The 25,390-nt window shown below is 32.2% G+C and overlaps 2 protein-coding genes across 6 annotated transcripts in view; both read right to left on the bottom strand.

The window, feature by feature from the left end:
- LOC111003770 overlaps nucleotides 1-5,888 on the bottom strand; it is a 147,833-nt gene extending 141,945 nt beyond the window's left edge. The window contains exon 1 of one of the 3 annotated variants that reach the window (XM_045630782.1): nucleotides 5,693-5,888. The gene's annotated coding sequence lies outside the window, so the exon portion shown is untranslated. Of the gene's footprint in view, nucleotides 1-713; nucleotides 843-5,692 lie in introns of those variants that run through there. The other 2 variants (XM_045630784.1, XM_045630783.1) reach the window with 2 other exon arrangements.
- A 3,211-nt stretch (nucleotides 5,889-9,099) lies between these two features.
- LOC111003771 overlaps nucleotides 9,100-25,390 on the bottom strand; it is a 71,056-nt gene continuing 54,765 nt past the window's right edge. The window contains exons 1-3 of one of the 3 annotated variants that reach the window (XM_022274456.2): nucleotides 15,876-16,230; nucleotides 11,143-15,430; nucleotides 9,100-9,275 (exon numbers count right to left, since the gene is read on the bottom strand). In XM_022274456.2, the coding sequence (XP_022130148.2) occupies nucleotides 9,265-9,275; nucleotides 11,143-15,430; nucleotides 15,876-15,929 (4,353 nt within the window). In that variant the 5' untranslated portion in view covers nucleotides 15,930-16,230 and the 3' untranslated portion in view covers nucleotides 9,100-9,264. Of the gene's footprint in view, nucleotides 9,276-9,926; nucleotides 10,999-11,142; nucleotides 15,431-15,875; nucleotides 16,231-25,390 lie in introns of those variants that run through there. The other 2 variants (XM_022274454.2, XM_022274455.2) reach the window with 2 other exon arrangements.

The raw sequence follows: 25,390 nt of genomic DNA, 5'->3' as shown, positions 1-25,390 counted from the left end.
GCAATCCGAACCATTCGTATTCCGTAGAAACAATTTCAAAAACAATTTTGGCAGAGCGCGAGTCCAACTCAAATTTAGTTTCACCATTGAAATTTTTAACAGTGTGTAATTGTGACTTGAATGTGTTTTGGAATATGGGCCAATATGAGACAATTTAATGGCGACGCACGTGAGCCCACTTGCATTGTGTATATGGGCGGCGGTATCTCTTAACATAAGGAGATCCAGCCTCCAGCTATAAAATATTGAAATCTACTTTCATAGTTGTTACGTCTTGAGTCTACTGAGGAGATTAGGTAAAAACGGAAGAATATCGTCTTATTACACTACAAGGTTTCGGCTTACGTAAACACGTACGCTGTCATCAATATAACACTATTATTATAAGTAACAATCAAGTTCATCGACACGAGCTATTTAAGTACTGAACATGTCCGCTATTTAATATTCATAACGTTAAGGTCATGTCTAGATTGTAATAACGGTCATATCGTTGAGAAATTAAAAAAAAAAACAATGCATATTTTGACTTCAGTTTTTGCAATATCGCTCACAATTTACCGTTGCGAGGACCGCTATTTCGAAGTACAAAAACTTTTCGAAAGCTCGGCAGGCTTTCTTGTTTTACCTGATTAAGCTGATTTAGCTTTCTCTAATAACGTTATCAAGTTTACATAAAATGTCATTGATATTATCACTAAAGTGAAACATACCGTTATGGGCTTCAAGATAAGTCCACTATATCCTTAGTCGATACGCGAAATAAAGTATAACGACGTTGACTTAAGCACAAAACACAAACACTAAAGGAACATTAGTGCACCTGTGAGCACGCGAAAAACGTTACTGACACGATGCACGCGCCAGAAGTCGCCGAACACGTCCGCGTCATACGGAAGCCGGTTTTCTACACAGCTATCACTTCGGATGTAAACTCTGATAGATCTGCCATTTTTAGATAAGAGAAAAGTGGAAGAATACATACACCTACTTTTCATTCTACCATAAACAAGTAAAAATGTAATCTTTAGTTTCAATAACAGCAATGCCTGTTTACTATGAAGCAACAGAGCAAAACTAATTTCCAGGTGTTGTTATTGCAGTACATATTTATATTATACTTTTACGGTAGCGCGTTGTAGGCACTGGAAAACGTTAAAATAATTGGTGTTCATAACCAACCGATACAGCAACTTGACTCTCATTTTATTGCCTTTTCCGTATTAACCTTTTGATAGAAGGCTTCTTAAACAAGTTTACATTCGCACGTAACAGGATTAATACGTAGGCAAAATTAAAAGTAAATATAACAACGAACGATGTTAAATTGATTGTTAAAAACTTTAGCGCGTGGGATACAAAGATAAACTACGTATAATATATAGAATGAGTCAATTTGGGCGCAATCTGGTTTTATTAGTCATAATTTTTACATATAATTTTGGACATATTTGTTTTGGCTCAATAGCATCACATCCAAATATTTTTTTATGATTTTATCCCGACTACATTTGACTTGATTAAACTTCACTATACATGTTTTTCGATCTGAAATAATTACATACACTTTATAATTACTTCATGTACCAACTCGAAGCAGTTGCTCTTCTGCAAAAGTTAAAACTAGAACCTTTAAATAACAGGGTGGCATAGAGCTAGACCTCAGGTACCAGGACTAGGTAAAATTTTGAAATAATTATTCTAACAATGATTTTGTTGCCTTGCTTGTAGTATTGGCCAAAGAATGCATTACACTGCGGCACTAGAGCAAAGAGCCGGTCTTAAAGTCAAAAGGGTGAAGGTTATATGATATTTAAGCCATCTGCTCCAAAAAAAATGCAACCGGCGATTGTAATAAGCACCAATCAAGCCATTAAGTCTATCCTGGAAGAATTAATTATCGCAACTCGCCAATTTCCGGCTTCACACAGTGTCACCAATACTAATAGCGCCCGACCTTAAGCCCTACTTTCATCAGGACAAAATAAAGTACTGAATATATGCATAGAACATTACGTTAAAAATTTATATATGAAAGGAAAACTTAAAAAGCGTTCCAATGGCCCAATAGTACTCAGCATACGGGCGAAATGTCTTAACATTACAAAGGTATGGAAACTAGCCAACTCTCAATTAGTATAGACGTTTATGAATACTAGACAAAATTGTTCGAAATTTTTTTTTATAACCTATTAAAAAGCTTTACAATTAAAAATAACCATACATATAGTATCAAAAAAGCATATATATATCGTATTTTTCGAAATTCAAACTAGAGAAATGCGTTTAATAGGCCAACAGACCGGTCGTACCTATTTTACGGTAAACTTTACGTAAGAAATAGGATATAATTAATATTAGACCCTTACAAATAAATCTGCGTTCTGTATGGAGCAGAAAGAAGATATTTAAATAGAATATATAAAATATTCAAAGTATGTACCATAGCTATCTATGTAGGTACTTTTGACTTCTTATACTTATTAATTCCTGTACTAAAAAAAACATTCAAACGTGAATCAACAGAATCTTTGAAGACAGTTTCGACTGCCTCATCAGAGTGGTTCTTTTTTGTAAGGAGGTATCCAATTTTCGAAAAAAAAAATACTATTTGTTTGGTAATCTAATATTCGAATAGGATAACTGTATATATAACGTAGGATTTGATCTTGTCAAAATTTCGTCGGCCCAAATAGAGTAACATTTTTTTGAAGACAGGGTCCTACCTTTTGTACCTAAACAACTAGAAAGCCACAAAGTACCAGGATTACATAACCTAAGAAGATATAGATAGCCAGTTCCTATAATCTCACAACTTAACTGGTTAGCATCGTTGTTTTAGAGCAAGTTAATGAATAACCATTCAGACATCGAAATGATGTCAATAATATTCTGATTAATCGTGATCTGTAAACCATTAACAGTTAAAGGTCATAGCAATTACTATTTAAGTTATCAATGACGAATAAACTGTTGCGTCCCAAAAAACTGAAGTTATTCAGGGTATCGGTAGTTCTACTAACCTAAAAATCAAGATAGACATACCAAACTTAGATGATTTATCACCATTTATCAATGTCGGATCAATATTGATCACACGTCCATGCACCGGCTCGTCTACGGCTCGCATAGGCTCGTCTAAAAAATGGCGAGGTGGCCGATGGTTGTCCATGCGTGATACTCGTGAACTACTTGTGGTGACTGGTCGGACTTGAATTCGTATGTATGCGGTGATGTTAGATATTTCGACTATGAATTTGCGTTGTTCCCAATGCAAGTGCGTGCTCCTATTTCACTATGCCTACTGCTGATAGAGGACAAATCTTTGGTTTTTATTATTAAATAACAATTAATTTCTTAAAGATGTCATGTAGAACATGGTGTAATAGTCGCTTACATTTTTTTTAAAACTAAATATAGAGATAATAAAGAGTGGCAGAGAGTTTATGGCCAGTTCTTCGCGTCCGTTCTATGTCCTTAATTTCGGAACTGGCAGTTAATGTTAAATTAGTAGCATTTTAGATTTATTTCTTTATCGACGTTTATAAGTGTACATTGTGTTAGTAAAATGAATATGTTATGATATGTTATATGATAATGTTAGTTCGAATTGATTGACGTGGAATAAGTGATACCCAGATGATCTTATGTTCCAAAATAAACGTATTTTATTTTATTAATTTTTATTTTAATCAATGAATTTGAATTTTACTGCCAATTTAAGGATCACGTAAGCTTCTCACGCGCATAACCTGAAATACTCTGAATTTTTACAAAATCAATGATATTTTTAAATCAATAGTATTGTCTTTTATCATATATCTTTAAATCAATTTCGCAGAAACTCAATCGCGTATAATGTTGTTATACGTTAATGTTATGGTTTGTGTTCACGGAACGACGACCATTTAAACTTAAACCACTAAAAATACACTTTTCTAATATTTTAAAGCATACTTTTTTGCTTTAGCTGACACCACAACATTCTTTAAAAATTCATTTATTTATCCACTAAAGTCATTTTTTTAAGTCATACCTTTAGCCAGGTGTTTCATCAAACCACTTAAAGAAAGGTGTAGATAAAGACTATGGTAGTAGATAGCTAATGAAGAGAGATCACAGAAATGTGAGAGATTTTTTGTTTTTGACATGTGTTTTTACTTTTGAAGACTTAGATGGTCAGCCCCTAAAACATATCTTTTATGACACAAATGGAAACTGCTTCACTATAGATGTTTTTAGTTTCATAATGTATATTCATATTACGAACATATATATTCAAGTCTTAGTTACCTTTGTGCATTTTATATTCATAAAAGAATGTCCATCCATTTTTATCAAACTAAACAATGCACTATCAAGAGAAAACAAGATAAGATATAAAAGACCTTGTATTACTTTTATCATTCTTGGGATTCTATTTGAAAAACACTTCATCAGTATAATACAGTAAAACATCATTTAGAAAACTCTAACAATACACTTCTGCTAATATGATAAGTTGAAAATGTTTTTAAACTTTTTAGTTAAGTACTGCTTTATTATTCAAGTAAAAGATAATGAGTGTGAAATACCCTCTTATAACACATCATAAAACATTATATTTATTTATTTAACTTATCACTCAGATAATCCATACTAAAATAGATGCATAAATATGATATCATTTGTAAAAGGACCTATAAGTATTTTTTGTATTTTAAATTTCATACCTAAAAAGTATTTTGAAAAATCACCTATATGAAGGTATTTTTCCAAACTTGAAAACCAAATGTAAAAAACATTACCTGTATATTAAATTGAATTTATTTGTCCGACATCACAGTCTATTGAAGATAAAAATAGACATCAGACCTTTGCCTAATGGTTTACACTCCCCACTTGATACAAATCATTTTATTCACACAAATGGCACTTAAAATTGCTTTTGAGAATTGGTGTCATTACAGGCTAAATATAGAAAACAAAAATGTTTATTTTTAGTCTCAGATATATGACGCATATATGATGATACAATATATCAGAAAACTTATATATATATTAGGTCATATTATATTTGACTAAAGAGAAAAAAAAAATAATAGCACCATAAGTGTTGAGATTTTATAAGAAAAATAAATACATTTCATTGATGTAATGTACATATATGTAAATAGACATTTGGGATGAAAGTTTTATATATTTTATGCCTGATTAAAATCTACTATATCTACTTACTTTAAGTCTTTAGTTTTGGTAATTAATTTGCCACCATAATGTAAATAGTTAATGGGCTTTAAACAAAATCAGCAAACAAGTGACAATGCACATTTAAAATGCAATTAATATTTATTAAAGTATATATATTTATATCATGAAATGTTTAGACTTAGTGTTTCACTAAACTGAGATCCTTGTTAATTCGAAAATAAACTTAAAAGGCATGTATATTACGAATTTTAAACAAACAATTACTGACAGTTAATTATGTTTTTTTTTAATTCTTCATAATACAAGTGTGAACGTAAAACTTATAAAACGGTTAAAAATTATGTATAAAGATATTCTTTAAAACCGTTAAATTTAATTTTTGTGTTGCTGATCACAGAACTTGCAGTAGTTAATATTATATTTTATATACTCTCATGCTGCAGTCACGCTTAATTTTATATGATATTATTGAAAATAAAAGAATAAATACACTATTACAAACCTTTAGAGGCTGTGTGGAGGCAGATCACAGGAACAAAGTAGGCTGGTTTTAAAATGGCTATGATTATTATTCACGTTAAACAATCGTATAACGTTATTAAATATAATATCTACAATTTTAACAACTACTCTATTTCTACAGTAAATCTATTTAACAAGGAACGCGAATTTCACAACAAAAATTGTACACATGACACAACACAACATTCAACCGTTTTTCTCCAATGAAAATCTGACGTTTTGTGCTTGAGAATTGACATTGCCATTTTACTATGCAAATATGTTGACCGTGAGGGGTCGGCATAAAAATAAAATAAAATAAAAAGCAATAAATATTGAATAATAAAAACGCATTTTTGATGTTTGAATGCCATATTTTTATTTATCTACTATTATTAATTACTTTATGTTGCAATATAGCTTATGATAAGTTCGCGCCCTCTGTGTATTATTTATCACAACAACGTGTTAAATACATTCTAGTTGTAACTACCTATCTATATATATATCTATAACTATCACCTTACTGCTTTTCTTTTTCAAGAGATGGCGTGATAAACGTACCTAATGCGTAGCGTTGAAGATTTTGTCAGCGGAACTTTTAAATTAAGAATATGTACTTCCATAATAATTAGAAAAAATTAAAGATTGTAACGAAACTCGTAACTCAAATATTGACTCTTCGTAATTCGTAATGTATCAAACTAATAACAGTCTTTGAATATTGTTTTGCGACATGATATTTTCAAATTAAAATATTCATCAATTTCAAATTTTAGGGGGAGAGCCAAGTGAGAAGCACAAACACCTAACATTTTTTAAGCAAAAGTATTAAAAAATAGAGTTAAATAATATAGATAGGGTGGCACCGATTTATTGAAATCCTACTTACTTACAATTATTAGTAACCGATTTTTTTACCGACTTCAAAAAAACGGTAGTAGAAGTAGTGTAAGTTGGTAAATAAAATTTAAAGTAAAAAAAAATTAGTTTACTAAAATTGAACTTACACACAATCTTAATACTCAGAACAAACGCTGGCTGCAATTTCCCCATACTAGACTGTCTAAAGTTATCAATTCTTTGTCTTTTTGCCGGTGAGTAGGAATGCCTAAATTTAATGACGTGAAATGAGTAAATGAAATGTGTCATTATAGTAGGGGAGCCCACGATGCTAAATGGGGATTTACTCGAGCGTCGTGGAGACCTAATGGGTTGCAAAGCTTAGATGATAGAAAAATGTTATATGATATATACCTTTTCATCAGAGGAGGAAGCGGCTGTAGATTTTTAAATATGTAAAAAACTGTTGCATGGACATCCTCGAGCGCGTCAGATATTGATAGCATCAATTTCTGACGCGCTCGATATTTTTCTCAATATTTTTAATAATGTACGTAAGTTAATCTGATCGTTTGCATGATGCGGGTGGTTATATTATGTAAGGGTCGAAAATGAAAAAAAAAATTAATCGAGCGCGTCAGATTTTCTAAGGGACTGTTAAGTGCACCAAAAAAAGCTCTCATTCACTAATCTGACGAGTTCGATGGGACACAAACTCGCAGCCATTTTCATAAGATGCAAAAAAATTCGCCATTTTGAAATACTCAAGCGCGTCAGATTAAGATATATATGGTTCATCTTTATGTTCTAAACGTACTGTCTCATAATCTGACGATTACCTAGAGGGATTTGCCTGATCTGACAAAAAAAATATTAGAAAAACTGTTCACCCTAAAGGCCATCCCTGCAATTTAATTCCTGGGCGCTTAAAATTGTACTTATGAGCTCGCTCGCTATTTAATTTCATCAAAAACGATAATCCGGTATGAAATGTCGAAGTTATGCGAAAGAAACACTTTTTTCGGTTTTCTTTCGTTCACGATATCTCTCGAACGAATCAACCGATTTTGACCAGTTTGGTGGCGATCGACGTCGTTTTTCAAGCTCAAAGGTGGATTAGATTATTTTTTTTTAGTCTAGTCAATGCATGTTTATAATTCCCACGACTGTCTCTATTTTATTATTTTTTTGTTTTTAGTACATTTATAAAAACGTACGTTTTTTACCTATTTTTATTTTCTAGTTTTCAGTTTTTATTTCGCATTCTGTTTAATATATTTAGTGCTTCATTATTGCAAGGTTTCTTGCCCGTTATTTATAGTATATTGTATTCTACTTGTTGAGCCCTTTCATTCGATACCCATATTGATGGGATTAATAAAACATCAATTATCCGCCATTTTGTAGCGGCGGCCATCTTGAATTTATAATGATAATGAATAAACATAATTGTATTGTCACTAAAATCCAAAGTGTATGCAAAATTTCAGATTAATCGGTTGACAGGAAGAGGGTGAAATTTGAATTACTAAATTTGACCCAAGAAGAAATTAAAAAGAAATAAAAATAGGTAAAAAATTATTTTATTAATTAATTTTTATTAATTATTACCTATTTTTATTTTCTAGTTTTTATTTCGCATTCTGTTTAATTGTTTTAGTGCTTCATTATTGCAAGTTTTCTTGCCTGTTATTTATAGTATATTGTATTCTGCTTGTTGAGCCCTTTCATTCGATACCCATATTGATGGGATTGATAAAACATCAATTATCCCCAGACCCAAGAAGAAATTAAAAAGAAAAAATAAAACAAACGGGGTGAGCTTAATAAAACCGTTTAAAATTGTTTAATACTTTTAATTCCCTTAGTGACCAATAGAAATGATATTGAATATATGTAGTATGACATTTCAAGTCGGATTATTTTATTTTAGGAGTTTATTTTTCAGTAAGTATCAGTATTTAGCTTTAAACGCTGAGACAAACTATTAAAAGCTATAATTCGACTAATCTAAATACTACTCTTGTGATTTTCTAAGCTATAGGGTGCCACACGAGCCTTGCGCTGTGGCAATATATTTTACCCCTCCCCGCCTCGTCTCGCAGGTCACAAGACCAGCGCGCTTGCGGCGCAACGCCGTGCGGCGGCACAACGCGTCGTGTGGCATGGTATAGTAATTTGTATGTAGGATAACGTTGCGGCACCGCTCCGGCCTAGCACGAAGTTTGCGGGGGCATCTAGTATACTATATAACCATTAATGGTAAACAAACATAATATGGTAATGCTACGCTTACGATTCGAGGAAGCATGTGGAGAATATGTCATGCTACCAAAACACGGTCACCTAAATGTTTCTAAGTAAAATAATATTGTAGTTGTAACACTTATTTCACGGTATTTTTCCTATAATTCCCGCCATTTAAAAAAATTGCCCACCACTGGTCTATACCCTATGTTAAGTTGTGGTTTTTGGAAGTTTGGTGATACTCTTGGAGGAAGGATATTTATTATGGAGGTAACAAAAACGCGAGCCATTTCAACTGAAACATTTTTATTTAAATCATAACTTAATTTTAATAAATAACACTCGTTCTTATATGGAAGCCTCTACATAAACTAAGAAATAATTTCAAAAACAACATAATTAATTAATATACAATACAATTTACATAATTTATAACTTTCGTTGTCTTATTTATAATATCCAGAAGAGTAATACTTGAAGCAATCAATTTTCACCTAAAAGAGAGACAAAGTTTTATAAGTTTTGTATTGACATGAAACACCTTTTAATGAAAATATATTTTTTATATAAACCTCACGTCAATAATATCTGATTTATTAAAGTCTATTTAATCAAATGTCCAAAATATCATTAACACAATTTTAATAAAAACATGCAAAAGTTTCATGCAACAATTCATAATACTTTTTAAAATAAAATAATTTCTGATCAATTTGGCAGTCTCATTTTTCAATATAAGTAAAATATTTTAATGTTATATGTATATTTTTTAGAATTTTGCTAACATTAAAATCACAGTCGTCATTATTTTATGTCACTTATTGAGCAAATACATACAAGGGTTAGAAATCAAATAAAGTCAATCAAATGATGTAAAATTTAGAGCATGTATTTGTAATTTGTATCGTCCAATTTATTATCAAAAGCTATATCTATACTTTTATTTATTATTTAATTATTGCATTCAATTGACGCAGAAAATAAAAATATTGTTATATATTAATGTTTGGTTATAGAGCTAAATAACAAAAATATCAACTTTAATAGGCAGGGTGATATCCCCTAATTCATAAAAAAAAATATGAGTATAATTGCGCTTTACTTAGGTACTCAATTGGCTCTTGTCATTACAGTGTATATGTCTCAGTAAAGTAGTTAAGTCAGAGAGTACATTGAAACTCTAGACAGTTATTTAAATATCGATATTCAATCAAGTCGCAAAAGTTCCATCAAACAAGTTACTGAATGAAACGTTAACGAGTTTCCCAAACGTTCCTAGGCATCAAGACTAACCTTACTTTACCTAACCTAACTATTTACTATAAAATAAAACACGGATAATCCAAGCTCCCAGGTCTTCATGATCACACCGAAATAATCATGGCGGAATTTGAAATTTTGTTTCAAATTGTGGTTAAAAACCCACTCAACAACAAACGATGTTTGCCAAAAGAAAGACTCTAAAAGTAATCAGCTGTTGCCGTGATCGCCATCTTGTTTTACTTCTTGCTTTATTTAAATGAAAAAGCTAGCGACTTGATTTAATAACGGTCTTTAATTAACTGTCTAGAGATTCAATTAACTCTCCGATTTAACTACTGTACTGCGATATATATTATACTCTTACCAAAAGCGACGAGAAATTTGAAGTGTCATAAAACTAATTTATTTTTATGAATCAGAGTTAGTGTTTAATGACTAATTAGTGATGTATAGATACATAATTTTTTATTGTAGTGCAATATTAACAATGTGATGATAAGTTTTTTCAACTATAAAATGCCAGATTACTCAAAAATCAAAGCGGGTCTGTTTCTGGATCTGTTCTTAATTAGTAACAACTTAGACTATTGTTAAAATAATGTTAAATAAAATAAACTGTATTTAAGGTAACATAACAATAATCACAAAACAAATTATTGATGAATATTTGTTCAAAATAGTACAATAAAAATTAAGATTACAATCGTATTGAAAATATTACAAGAAGAGAACTTAAATAATAATATGACAGCATTTCTATATAAGCATTTGTTTAGTGATTATTCCAAAATTAAATTAACAGCATAGCTATAATAGTAACAATTGCCAACAGCAAGCCGAAGAGTGTCAGCCAATCGAAGTCTGCCAGTTGTTGGGAGAGCATCAAGGTGTAGGAACAAGCTAACATCAACGTGCCAGAGTTGTGCCAATCGTGCTTTGACTTCGTGTTACCGCCTGTCAAAACAACAGAAACAACAAAACATAATGTCAATAAACAACATCAAACATAATTGACAGGGGCCAGTGCAAATGAACGAAAAATGAAAGGGCATGATCACTGCGAAACCCATACAGCATGCATGATAACAGACCACATACCTTTGTCATCGCTTTGCGAATTTTGCCTTTTAGCTCTCCATGGTACTACGTTTTTTGGCAGTGGATTACTTTGACTAGCAATATTCTCATCTACCGATAATTTTCGTAGATGTTGATTCATTGTGCGAACGAGCTTTGGGGAATTAAGGTCTGTACGATTATCTTTGTGACAGTTTGTAGTATTTTCAGGCATAGTTTTAGGTTCCTTTTTAGTATCTAATTTGAAAATAGTTGCTAGTTCCTCTGATGAATTGTACTCAGTAGAATCCGCATCATCTCTTTTGTCTTCTTGTGCATCATTTTCATATATTGACTCGTTAATACTGTCTCGTTGGGATTTTTCGACGTTTTTATCCAGCTCTTTGTGTTGTGTTGTCTTTTCTGTGATATTACTTATTTCGATTTTGGAGTCAAATGACCTTTGAGTAGTTTTTGGAAGGAAAATTTTTTCATTGACTTCTGATATTCCAGCAATTAAATCCGATATACCATCTTTTAATTCTTTAAACGCGTTAATTTCGGTTATTTCGTTCAATTTAGCATCAGAACACAAAAATGGATTTGATGGATGAAATTTAATGGAAGTTAATTCAGGTTTCGGTTTAGAATCTTTTATACCATCGACAAAAGCATCGTCATTTTGTAAAGAATGAGATACAACATCTGGTATAGATTTTGCATCTTCTATAGGCGTAGTTTCTATAGCCGGTGCTTTTTCAGAATCTTTTATATACGTAGAGTATCCTATACTTTTATCGTCAAAGTTTCGCTCTTTTTCATTACTATGTTTAAGCTGATTTTCAACTTTATGTAACTGATTAGATATTTCTATTAAACTATCTTCCGTCTTCTTTGCTTTAGAATCACTGTCTTCACTCGTAGCAAGAGCGTTTGAGGTGCCTGCAACACTGAGCTTTGTTTCTCTTCTACCAGATTCTACACTAGTTTCTTCTGTGGTATAATTTGTTATAGCATTCAAAAAATCAGCTCTACTATGAGAAATCTTGTTTTGTGTAATAGATAAATCATTTTTATTTCTATTTTTGTCTAATTCTGCTAATGCTACACCAAGTTTGTTGCTTGTATCCATTGCTTCTTGAGCTAACATACTAAGGACTTGTTGAAATTCGTCTTTAGATGATCGTTTTGATGTTTGTGGTGATTTTTTTGATGGTGAGGATGTCGTGGACTTATCACAAGATGATGATCTAGTAAAGTATTTATTTTCATTGTGAACGAATGAATCATCTTTTGCAAAGTGGTGAATGGGAGTGTGCGTATTATTAGGAAATATATTAACAGTATTATGTCTTTGTTTTACCTTATTACGTGGATAACAATCACGCTGCGTGTCGTTGTTTTCAAAGGTTTCCCGGAGACGCCTTATCACGTCGCTATTACTATAAGTTTTCTGTAATCTAGAGGTCTTTGACATGTTAATTGCATCATCAATTTCCTTTTGCATGACTGTAAATATATTTGCAGATAACGATCTAACAGCACGCTTTTTCCTTACGTTACTCCCGGATTCCTTATTAAACGGAAACTCTGTATAATTATTGTTCACAACACCATTATAATCATCCCCGTTAAACGAAGTAGATTGTCTGTTATCTTTGCGTAAGCTACGATAAGCTAAATCATCAGCCACAATATCTGGTGACTTTTTCGGTATGAAACGAGACCTCCCTCTATTTTCTGGTGTTGCATGTAAATAGTCGCTTTGCGGAGCTGGGGATACGGGGCCAACTGGAATGCCGAATGGTGGTTGAGGATCTATGGTCTTAAGTCTACTGTTGGTCTGCTTAATATTTCTGTAAACAACGTCATCATAGATAATGTCCGGTTCGTTTCGTTCTGATTGCCTGTCATCGTCTGATGCATATGGCACATACACAGGTGATGCCAACATATAGCTAATTTGCGCTTGGGAATCTCTGTAATTTGATTTTTCTTTGTTTGTTATAGAATTTAAGCGTCGGAAAGCCATATCATCTTGAAGTTTATCGGGTAATGTAGACCTTCGACTTATTCGCCTCAAAGGAGTGGAAGGTTGACTCCGAAGTTGAATATCATTATCATTTCCGTTCCAATCGTTACAACAATCATTCGTTTTAGGAGTCATTAATTCTCTTCTCTCCGCTCTGTCTAATAAATCTTCATCTCCTAATCCAAGACTATTATAAATTGCTTCCAATTCATTAAGAGCATCATCAAGGTTTGTAGATTTCCTTCGTTCTGACCCATCTTCGTCTGACGGAACTTTATAAGTATTTTGTAGAAATGTATCGGATTTGTGTCGTGTGTGTATTTTTGGCGAATTTGAAGATTTTGGAGGTTCTACCGTTACAGAGCGTTTATACTCTGTAGGGGCTTGCCATGCCCTAGAGTCTGATGGTGTATTAACATTTGTAATTATTGCTTTTCCATCATATTTACTACTAACATTTTCTTTTGTCCTGTTTTGATCTAATAAAGCTTTATTAATATGAGCTGTACTTGAATATTCGCTCTTAGCTCTTAAATTGGAGTACATTTGTTGTTTTCGTTGTTTTTCCGCGTCATCAATTTGTTTCCAAAAATCTGATGCATTTCGAGGCCTTCTATATAATACTTGATCCGTCATGTTGGATGTTGTTTGAGAATCACTTAAATATTGATGTTCAATACCATTTTGAATGTTAATGGGTCGCCTAGATCTGGGACTTTGATCTGCGTAATATAAATAGTCTTGTTTAAGAGTTGGTTCAGGGTTCTTTGTCACACTTGGCTCTAATCTCTTTTTCCACGTAGGACTGTTAATATACATACCATAATGATTAGGTTCTGCTGATACTGAAGCAGGCCTTCGTGGTTGTTCATTTCGATAATTATAATTTTGTAAGTGATCGTTGCTTTGCATTGCTATATGATCTTCTGAGTTAGATAAAGGTCGTCTGAGTCCATTTATTCCTGGAACAACAGAGCGTTCTTGGCTCCGACGCATTATTCTTTCGAAATCGTTATTGGGTACTCCATGTAAAAGACTTTGGTTAGAGTTAGTTCTGTTGCCACCGTGCGAATTATTTTCGTAATACATAGATATAGGGGTAACCACTTTTCGTTGCATATCACGAGGTGGTGGAACAGGTGGAGCTTTCTCTTCTGGCTTAATATTATTAACGTTACCTAGGGGAAATTTTACGCACATTATACTATCAGGATTCTCGTATTGACTGGAAGGGGTTCTTTCTCTGTTATTATATAGCGGATCCCTATGGTGAACATTATTATTAGGACACTTGATAGAGTAGTTGATACGTTCGTTGTTAACTTTTGCATTAAAATTAATGGATGAAGGATAGCTTTGATTAGATGGGACTGATGAAATTGATTCCGTTTTCAATGAGCGTTGTTTTATATCAGTCGGAATAATGTTGTGATCACTTTGTAAGTTGTGGACAAGTTCACGTTTGCATGTTCCGTAGCCACTGCTCTGACTTGTGGGCGTACGAGTTAACATTTCAACTTCAGCTTTTGAATAACCCTGTTGAAGTAGTTCAGCTTCCTTATTAAGTTGGTTTTCTTCGTCTCTTGATAATCTTTTTATATAACGTTCGTTTCTTGCGCTTCTAGATTTTGCTGAGCTGTCTCTTGATCGCATTAATGAATCGTCACTTCTAAATCGAATCATCGATGACGAATTCGAAGACTTTAGCGATTCTTCGTCACTACTGGATTCACCTTTCAAACTATTTCGCAGTGCCTCAACACGGGCCTTCAGTCTACTTTTTCTACTTTTTTTAGGAGGGTTATCTAAATTCATTATTTTCAGTTTGATTGTATTATCATCTTTCACTGCAAGATAGTCGTGATAATCGGGTACATCTCGACTTCTGGGTTGATAGTTCAAGAAGCCCGCTGAGGGATCAGACAATATGCCATCATCAGTTATATCACGAACACTATGATTGGCTAAGCTTTGAGCTCTTCGTGTGTCTCGTATGACTATGTGATCAAAGTTATTAATCACGGGAACTCGTTTTTTCTTTTTGCTTTTCTTTTTCGATGGAGATCGTTCGCTAACACCTTCATCACTTTGTGATGACGTGCCACTTTCTTCTTCTTTCTTCTTTCGCCTAAACAGTTTGCCAATTGACCACTTCTTTTCTTTTTTGTTCCGTTCGATATCGAGGTCCGGTTGCGGTCTGTCGATGTGGCGTTGGACGGAGGCATAGTCTTCGTTGTATGGGCGATATGACGTTGCTGCTACCCCGTTGATGTCACGATGTGGCGGAGAGTTAACAGTCTGAAATTGAGAAAATTATATATGAGTAAAGATTCTTAATACTTAATATTCCATAAGGTTTTTAATATTAACCTTTGCAGAAACATTAATTTATAACAGACAGTATCGTCTTGCAGTCTAGTCTTAGAGTCGAGCAAACAAGGACAGCGGTCTGGCATATGTTCAACATTCACAAGTTTTTTCTGTTTGTTTACAGATAGTATAGTGAGGAAACGCTTTATCATTTAGAAGTCTTAAGTTCAAAGTCGGATTGCATAACCCATGCGTAGCAGATAAAGACACTGTAATCATTAAGATTTTTTTTCGATAATAACAGTTTAATTTTCCTTTATTAAAATGCATCAAATTTAATTAAATTCAACAAACAAAAAATACCTTCGTTATGTTTCGCAAACTAGAAAAGAATGACTTTTCTGTCTTTTTAGATTGATTTTCAGAAACTTACAGGTAAAAAAGATAGAAAATAATCATTATTTGTTCGCTCGGCAACCAACATCATAGAAAAACACCCAGCACTATTTGAAGAAGACACCCACGAATTGGCGCGAGAGCGACAAACACAAATATTTTATCAACACATCATATTTTATTGGTTCTCTTTAATAAAATCAAGTCTATTTTTTCCACTTATTCTATCACATAAAAATAGAAACATTATTTAAGTGATTCTATGATTATCACAAAATTATATTAAACTATATCAAGAAGCACCACCCGTTGAAATAATGTTTACATTATTATGTGTGTACGAATTCACATAAATGAGCCAGACGTGTGCTCTATCTGCGTTCCCGCGACTTGTGATTATTTTCACAAAATTAAACAGCATGTGATGTTTTAATAGGACACGATACGATATCAATACGACGTAATATTCGTGTTGTTTAATAGTTATTAAACAAATAATGTGAGTCATAATAATATAAATAAAGTATTTAGTTTCTAGGGAATATCCTTAAATGTAGATTTCTAGCGGACAGGAATTTACAGAATTAGGTGATTATATGTTGGGTGTTAGAGAATTATTAATTTAACACTATGTTGCATGAATACCACATATACTATCAGATAACAAACTTTTCCATTAAAGAAAACGATAAAACTAACATAAGTTAATTTACAAAATTAAAATTACAAGTAACAATATTATAACATTACATCAAAAATAATTCTAAGAAATTAAAGCATTGTGTTTAATATTTTAATATCTACATGATGCCTAGATTATTTAGCCACACAGATATCGTGAAACGACTATATGTTATATTTATGAACTATTTTTGACATCGTAATCGTTCGCTGTAACTATATTATTTTAGCCTATAAAACAGAACATTCTCTACACGCTTGGATATTAATAAGTTCCCAATTATTTATTTTTTATCTCCTGCTCTTCAGAGGAGGACGCGAGGAATTTTCTCCTTAAATACGCGGATATAAATCAACTTTTTGGTGCTATTTTAAGGTTGATTTAATGCGTTAAGAAGCTAATTTATTCTCTTGGGTGATAAATAGTCGTAGTTAAAATACGATTGATTCGATACCCAGTTTAATCATTTAAAGTTGGATTTGATTATTATTTTTTTATCATTTAAACTGATTTACCAAATCAGTTTTTGAAATAAGATAAAAAATATCGTATTGCTTATATAGAGTTTTGAATGCTACTCAAAATATTGAGACTAGAGAATTTAAATTAAACATTTATTATATGACGAAGAATCTTATTAACAAAAGGTTTTCTATGTTTGGTTGTAAATCTATTAATTCAATTTATTTTAGTTAAGTTATTTAAGCTTATAAAATTTGACATTTCCTGTGTTCTGGCATCCATTAAGAATCTCTTGTCACTAACAAATTCTAAAACGATTCTCAAGATGACATGCGTTTTATAAATAGCTTCGAGTGACCCATTTAGCATTATCATAACTACGGCTTCCTTTATATTTCTAAAAGCTAAGTTTTAGGATAAGTTATTTTATATAGGAAATAAAAATCAGCACGAATTTTCCAAAAACAATTATTTCACCGAATTTTAGAACGACATATGACAGGCATAATATTAATAATACTAGTGTAATTTTAGTAAAATTATAGAAATATCTGGAATATTATGCCTAGAACTAGCCAGCTTTTTTCGATCAAAGCAGTATAACCCGGTACAAATATTTCATTTTTAGGAAGGAATTTGACTATTTAATAGGAAAGTAAAGTATTTGTATTAGAAATATAATACGATGTTATATGAGGAGACTAATATGACAACCGTAAGTATGAAGAAGTTGGTAATGTATACTATAGATTTTGCATACATATATTAGGAACAAGTCAAAGTGGCGATAGGAGACAAATATTTATTTATCAAATTAAGCTCCAGGGAAAAGTTATTATGTTTTTTATTTTATTTATTAAAGTATGTTCTTAACATATTACGTTTTAAATATGTATAACGTCGCTTGTTTGCATAAACAATACATTAGTTCATATTAATTCGTCGCTGACATTTGACAAATCCAATTGTCAATCGTTTATTGTGTCGCAGATAATATCATTAATTATTTTGTGATAAAAAAACAAGCATTTATTTTTAGATCGAACTATACTGGTTTAAAGGGTGTCACAAGATTAAGAAATCAAATTCATCTCCCTATACTCGTTACGTCCCTCGAGCTGTCACATTTAACTACGCGTGTCCGGTGTAGACACCGCCTTATTTATCACTGTTACTCTTGACTGATGGGGTGTGTCATGTTCATAAAAATAGGTAGCGCAGTATGTCTACCACTTACCATGAATTTGACAAATAGTATGAAATACTAAGGATTGCATATAATATGAAAATCTTAGCTTGCAGCTGAGCGGACGAAAAAAAACAGGAAGTAGTCTTGGTTTGACATTACTGTATCTGACAGATAGATTTCAGTGCCTGTCAGTCTAAGGTATGCCGATGTTTTCCTTCACCGTACGAGGGTAACAGTCCACTCAAGGTAAAAAGGCCCACCTGACACAATATGATAGAATCAAAAAGCTCAACTCTTCAAATGCAATATTCTAAGAAACGTTATTTTCCATTACCCAATATTCCAAACGTCTTGCACGTCATCATTCATCATTACTCGTCATTTCCTTTCATGTGCAAGGTATGCTCTCATTCATGCTCTTTAAGATTGTTTAGGACGCATATTTTAGATGACCCGACTGCAAAATTATAGTATGAAACAATTTGTCCGGAGAAATAAAATGTATGAATGACATAACTTATTAACCACTAAGATACAAGTTGTGTCGTGATTATATACGTAAAAATACATATATATATATACATATTACGGGACAGTGTCTCCTTAATAAACATATTTTTGTCCTAGATGTGCCATGTGTAGAGAATGTGCGCGGAGGTATCAGTCACCCACGTAGTCCTGGAACGCCAGGCTGTGGCTAACTGGCGTACAGAAATCCTCAGAGCAGTGAGGTAGCTCCGTGAAGCCATCGAAATTCCCAGGACAGAGGAAGGAGCTAGGCTGGCTTAGTTAGCCAGGATCTAGTACCTATTTGCGGAAACTGTGTCCACCATCCTTGAATCTTTATTGTAGAAAATACGACTTAGAAATAGATTTTAGGCTAATATCTCGAAAAGCCATTATTGCAAAATAATTTTCTTAAACCTATTTAATTTATAGCAACCAAAATAGAATCTTTGACCAACTCTGTTCTTTATAACGCTAATAATTAACGCCTGCTATTAATAATAGAGAACGGACGCTCATTAATTTATACTATCGCATTCTAATTATTCTATTATGTCATTGTAATTCATGTAGTAGCCATGATTGTCACATATGGTTAGTCAATTGTCAATGACATGCTATTTATACGTGAGTTGTCATAGTAAATATAACATGATCCTTGTTAAAAAATTTTTTCAAGTTGAATTTTTTTACAAGGGGATAACTTAACTTTTCGAAGATTTTTTTTAAAGAAAATTAAATAACCAAAAGTAGATTGTTAATGTTGACTTGGTCATGAAAGTCTAGTTTCATTTGTTTTTTTATATAATTTGTAACATAATAAAAAAAATATCAGCTCTAGAATTAATGTAAATGGAAATATATATATTTTATAGCTTATTTTCTAAATAAAAACTCGATGTATACAACTAACCTACCTGATTTTTCTGACTAAGAGATGTAATTCTTTAAGAAAATAAAATAACATTAAACCGAATCAACCTTTTGATGATTCTTTCTCGTTTATATCTTAAATATCTTTATAATTCCAAATAGTTTTCCAAACACTTTTATTCCATAACAATCCGTGCTGTGTGGTGGTGGTAATTCGCTCGCAGTACGATGTTCTATAGCCGAAAACATTGTAATGTACTTATATGTAAAGAGAACATGTTTTTGTAAGACCCATGTCTTCCATAAAACTGTGGGACACCATTTAGCTCTATTTTCTATACATTCCGCATCGATTTAGGTTTTTTTTTGTTATTTTTCATGCCATGGGTTATACCATCGTAATTTTTTAAGTATTCTCTCTCTCTGTTTATGATGAACGTCCCCTCGTTTTGAAGCTTATTCAATGCCGACTTAATGAAAAATTTTCTTTTATAACATTAGTGTAGACGCACCCGAATTTCCCCTCTCGCCCTGCGTACATCGTATACAACGTCGCGTATCTTTATCAAATAATTAAAGCACAACAAGAAACAAAAACGTGAGAGTTCACACAATATGAAATTGTCAGTGCGTCATGCAGAGGCGCCGAGACAAATGATTTGCGTCAGACGTTACAACACTGAATAAGTCACGCTTTGCCACTCTTGATAATTTAGTTGCTTCTCGTACTTACTGCATATAGATCTTAGGTTCATTGTACGATTAGAAGGAATGCAAATCGCAATAGACATTTAGTCTAAATACTGTTACTTAATATATTTATAACGAGTATTTTTGAGATCAGTTCAGAAGTTTTTCATTTTATTCGATACAATAATATAATCTCTTGTGTTTATAATGCCGTGAAGTGTGAAAAGCGTTATGTTAATAATGTATAATAGAATATATAAACAATACTATCGGTTTCGTGACGCATTTTGAATTAAATGTTAAATATAAAAATTAATTCTAGAACACATTCTCACATAATAAATCTAGTGAGTTATCACAGCAAATCAGAAGATAAGTAGGTATATATATCTGTGTTTACGTATATACACAGACACAGTGTACAACGTTTTCTAATTTTGGGGGTCGTTGTCCCATATATTATTTTTATATATCATACCTTGTATGTCTTTGATGTTGCATTCTGAATATTAAGAGAACTTAATAGTTTTCTCAGTCAATACTGAACCTGCAGGCATTGGTTTCTCTTTCATTGTCTACGTTAGTCACAGCTAAACAACATAAGCCTTCTGTACAGTTCTTATATGTTTAATATTTTAAGTCTCTTAAATATTATGCCACATGTTAAAATGACAAGAATTAGATACTCAGTGTAAACCGCAGTACACAACGAAGAGACTCTTTATATTGATGAAGCCGCATGAATCCGCTTAGCATCCGCGAATATACTATAAATACATATATACTCCTTATATGTTTAGATAAATTTGATAAACATTTAGTATGTTATGTGAGTGTGAATAGAGTTATTCACGTGCCAATCAGGTATTTATATAAATGAATAATACAACCGTTGAATGTTTCGATGCGTGTGAGCTGTGAGCTAGATTTAAATTGTGTAGGTTTTGTTTTATTTTAACGACATTGTAATAAACTATTTATAACTATTCGTCGACGTTTGTAGATCCGGATTCTCATAGAAAAATACAATGTTTAGTTTCGTTTATGCCTATATGCAGTATTACTTAAATTTAACAAAATTTACATGGAATAATCTTAAAATCTCCTGTCACAATGTTTCTCCGTGATGGACTCCTAAACTACTTAACCGATTTTCAATTAAATTGGCACACTGTGAGCACTCTGATCCAACTTAAGAGATAGGATAGCTTATACATATCTTTAAGTATGGCCGCAATTTTATTTTGTTGCAAATATTTGTTTATTATTTGATACAATTCTAACAGATGGCCCTTTGTTAAAAGTACCAACGTTTCACATAAGTTCTCCTACCGTTTCCCTTGAATAGTTTATTACTATGTAATATTACAAAAACCTTAGCCACAGCACGCTTGGCCGAGTCTGCTAGTAATTTAATAAATTGATTAGACTCTCTTAATGTGAATTAATTCGAATTTATTATTTATTTTAAAACATAACTTGTTTGTGATCTATATAATACTAAGTTCATTTATTAATTCAGTGCTTAATACTTCTGTCCTAAATTATTGCGAAATTAGCTAACCTAACAACACAATATAGTGACCATAACAATATTTAAAATCTTTGATGTTTCTAATAAATAGATTGACTTGGCAATCTCCTTCAAAATCTCATTTAATATACTTGTTTTTATAGAGAAAAAAATTTGCCGTCTAGTTTTATAACGAAGTTATAAGGGTCGCAAATGGCCTAAACTGTTTCGAGTAAAGAATCGTACAACCGTGCCGCTTTTTTTCTTGACTTATCTGGCTATTTATTATATGATATATCGGAATGCGTAATTTACTATTTTTTTTTAATAGAACATAATCTTATATAAAAAAAATAATGTTAAGTGATACCGCCGCCCATGGACACTCTCAATGTCAGAGGGCTCGCGAATGTTTTCCCGGCTTTTTAAGAATTGGTACGCTCTTTTCTTGAAGGACCCTAAGTCGAATTGGTTCGGAAATACTTCAGTCAGCAGCTGGTTCCACAAAGTGGTGGTGCGCGGCAAAAACTGCCTAGAAAAACGCGCAGTTGTGGAATAATGGAGTATAAATAGCTTATTTTAATATTTTTTTTACATGACTACAGGATATTTTTTTTCTTACAGAACGGGGGCAAACGCACAGAAGGATCATATGTTGTTCGGAGATACTGCCGCTTAAGGAGTGCCAGGCTTATGAGTGCGCTAAAAATTTATATATGAATAAATTAATGTTATACATAGCTACTTGTTAATAAACTGAAACAAACTGGAATTGCATATCATATATTTTTGTAATTAGAAATAAAGTTCTTTAAACATTAAAAATATGCCACCTTTATTTTTTTTAATACTCGTTGCAAATAATATATGTACTATACTATCTAATAATAGACTACAGACACATTAAACATGTAACATTTCACAGTTAATGGCCCATTTCATATTTATTTATGATTAAGTACCTAAATACGGAGTTCCATTATTTTGACGATAGCGTAGTCTATTATCTATACTATTTCAACCCAGTTACCAAAAATCTTTAAAATACGTTCAATGGTTTACGCGTAAACTGACAGACATATTTTTTTACAAACACGCAAGTAACGTGTATTTGCGTGTGTATAAAAAAAATTGGCAACATACGAAACCAGTGTAGCACACTTTAAGATGGTAATCGATTGTATCGTTTGCATTTAAGCAATTTAACAGAGAGATCAAAATTGAAATTTCTTGTACCCTCTAGTCCAGATAATAGGCAGCCCATCGTTCCATTTGTCTATTCTTTGCAGAGAACTCGTTTTGGTCAAACCTCATCGATGTCTAGATTGAGCATTCTGATAAACGAGCAGTTTTTTATATTTTTGTTTGACGTAATTATCGACACAATATTTTCAATACACAATAGACATATTACATGTCGAGTATAAGATTACAGTTAATGGAGTAACAAAGACAGGTCGTCAAAGAATGACATTTCCGGACGCATATAGCTAACCATAGACGGATATCGGATATTAAATACAGCTGGCGACCATTAAATATTATGACGTCAGTTCCGTTGACTATGTTTAAAATGACTACTTTTTTCTTCATATTCTGTAATTACTTGTAAAAAAAATCCAGTGTAAGCCCTCATTATTACTAAACGGTTTTTAAATAATATAAGGTTCCTCTTCAATTTTTCGATCAAAGATTTGTCAATTAAAGATCTGTCAGTGTTTCATATCACTTACTTTTACGTAAAAACTTTTTTAGTTTCTAACATACAATCCTGGCCCTGCCGATAAGAAGTATAGCAAAAATATGTATTTAGGGATTTAAATAGTCTTTTAAAAATTTTAAACGTTTAATATTGACTCGCTACACACAACACACACTTATTACAATATTAATTAATAACAATTGACGTTCGTATTCGCTTACTGGTAATATTACGACAGTGAGTATAGTTACGAATATACTTTCTTACAATCGAGGATTAGGACATCATTTATAATACTAGATTATTATTAATTACCTTGAGTAAACAAACAATACTATTAAGTACCTGAGTCAAAATATAATGTCTTAAACATGAATAAAACTAAACAAAAATTTCCCAAATCTGCAAATGTAAATGTTTTAATACTTATATCTATTTAGTTTAAAATTATAAGAATATTATCTGAAGTTTTTTTATATGAAGTTTTTAAAAAATGTGTGTCATGTTCAGGCTTACAAAATTAATATTTTATACAATTCAAAGCTATCTATGGTGCGAGGCAATTTACCAAAACAATACAAAATAAAGATTTAGAAAACTGTTATTGTTTGGTGCAAATAGAGGTTTATAGTCATAGACCAATTTTTTCGGCTAATAATGTGTCCCAACGATTATCTAGATATTACAAAGGTCCTAAAACGAAATAGGAACGTGGGTCCATTCGAACGTTTTGGGGACTCAATTTAGGAAAATGTGGAAAATCGTGGAATTAAGTGGGTTTTGTTTACGTGTGCGATCCCTTTCTGCATAATAGATGAATTAACATGATTAAATTCTCGATTTTTGTTAGATATTTTTACTAGAATCAATATGCGTTTTGAATAAAAAGTAATTATATATAGTTTTAGGTTGTCAGTTGAAAGTATGTCGTAGTAAGGGCCATCCGGGTAGAAGGCTAACCCGATGTTAAATGACAATCCTATGAACCCTCACACAGCCAGAAAGCTCGCATATATTTTACCCTCCTTTGAGGAGTTGACATGCTCTTGTTGGATAGGAGGCGGACAAACAGGCGGTTATCACTTGAACGAAGTGATGACCGCTGACCATGGTCACCTGCAACCCCATGGGTAAGCCTGAATCAAATGAACCAGTAGTCGTATTGGTTTGAAAATATTTCTGCTAGCAGTTGGTTTCACATAGAGGCGTTACACGACTTTTGTTACTTGTGTTTGAGTGGATAGCGATCTTACCGTAATTATTAGATTTTAAAGTAGATAAACATATATAAATATATGTTTTTTATTAATAAAGGACTATATGATATCATTTTACGTTTATTTTTAATTACAGTCAAAACCGTTTACGACGTCATCGTTTAGAATACCGGTTATATTGACCAAAATCAAACATTCCGGCTGAATTCTATTATGTATGTAATGTCATGTCATGTTCATTATAATTTTCACGTGAAATAAATAAAATGTTCTAATTTATACATATTAATCACACATTCAGTAGTACATATTAGGTATTTAATAACAACGTCATCGGTTGTTACGACTCTCGTTACGTTACGTTACGTTACATCTGCTACGTTTTTACGACCAAATATAAGTAGTCCCTTCGATGTTATAACAAATTTCTACTGTGTATTACACTCTAATTATTAGTACAAAGGAATTCCTCTTATTCTATTTCAGTGAAACACGTGACCTAACAGTACACGGCGCTTGACCCACAAACATTCTATAACTTTAATCTTAGCTGTTTAGTGTTTCAAGGAAATTATTGTTTGTTATGCGGGTAGTTTAAATAAAATACAATTTGTTTATTTTGGAATATAAGATATCACCTGTACCACGTCATTGAATTTGATTCGGTAGACATCCCTACTCATCGACAAAGAAGACAGAGTTTGCAGGCCGAGAGAA

This window comes from Pieris rapae, chromosome 13 (assembly GCF_905147795.1).
Source record: "Pieris rapae chromosome 13, ilPieRapa1.1, whole genome shotgun sequence".
Taxonomy (NCBI): Eukaryota; Metazoa; Arthropoda; class Insecta; order Lepidoptera; family Pieridae; genus Pieris; species Pieris rapae.
This window is presented reverse-complemented; position numbering and strand designations above follow the sequence as displayed.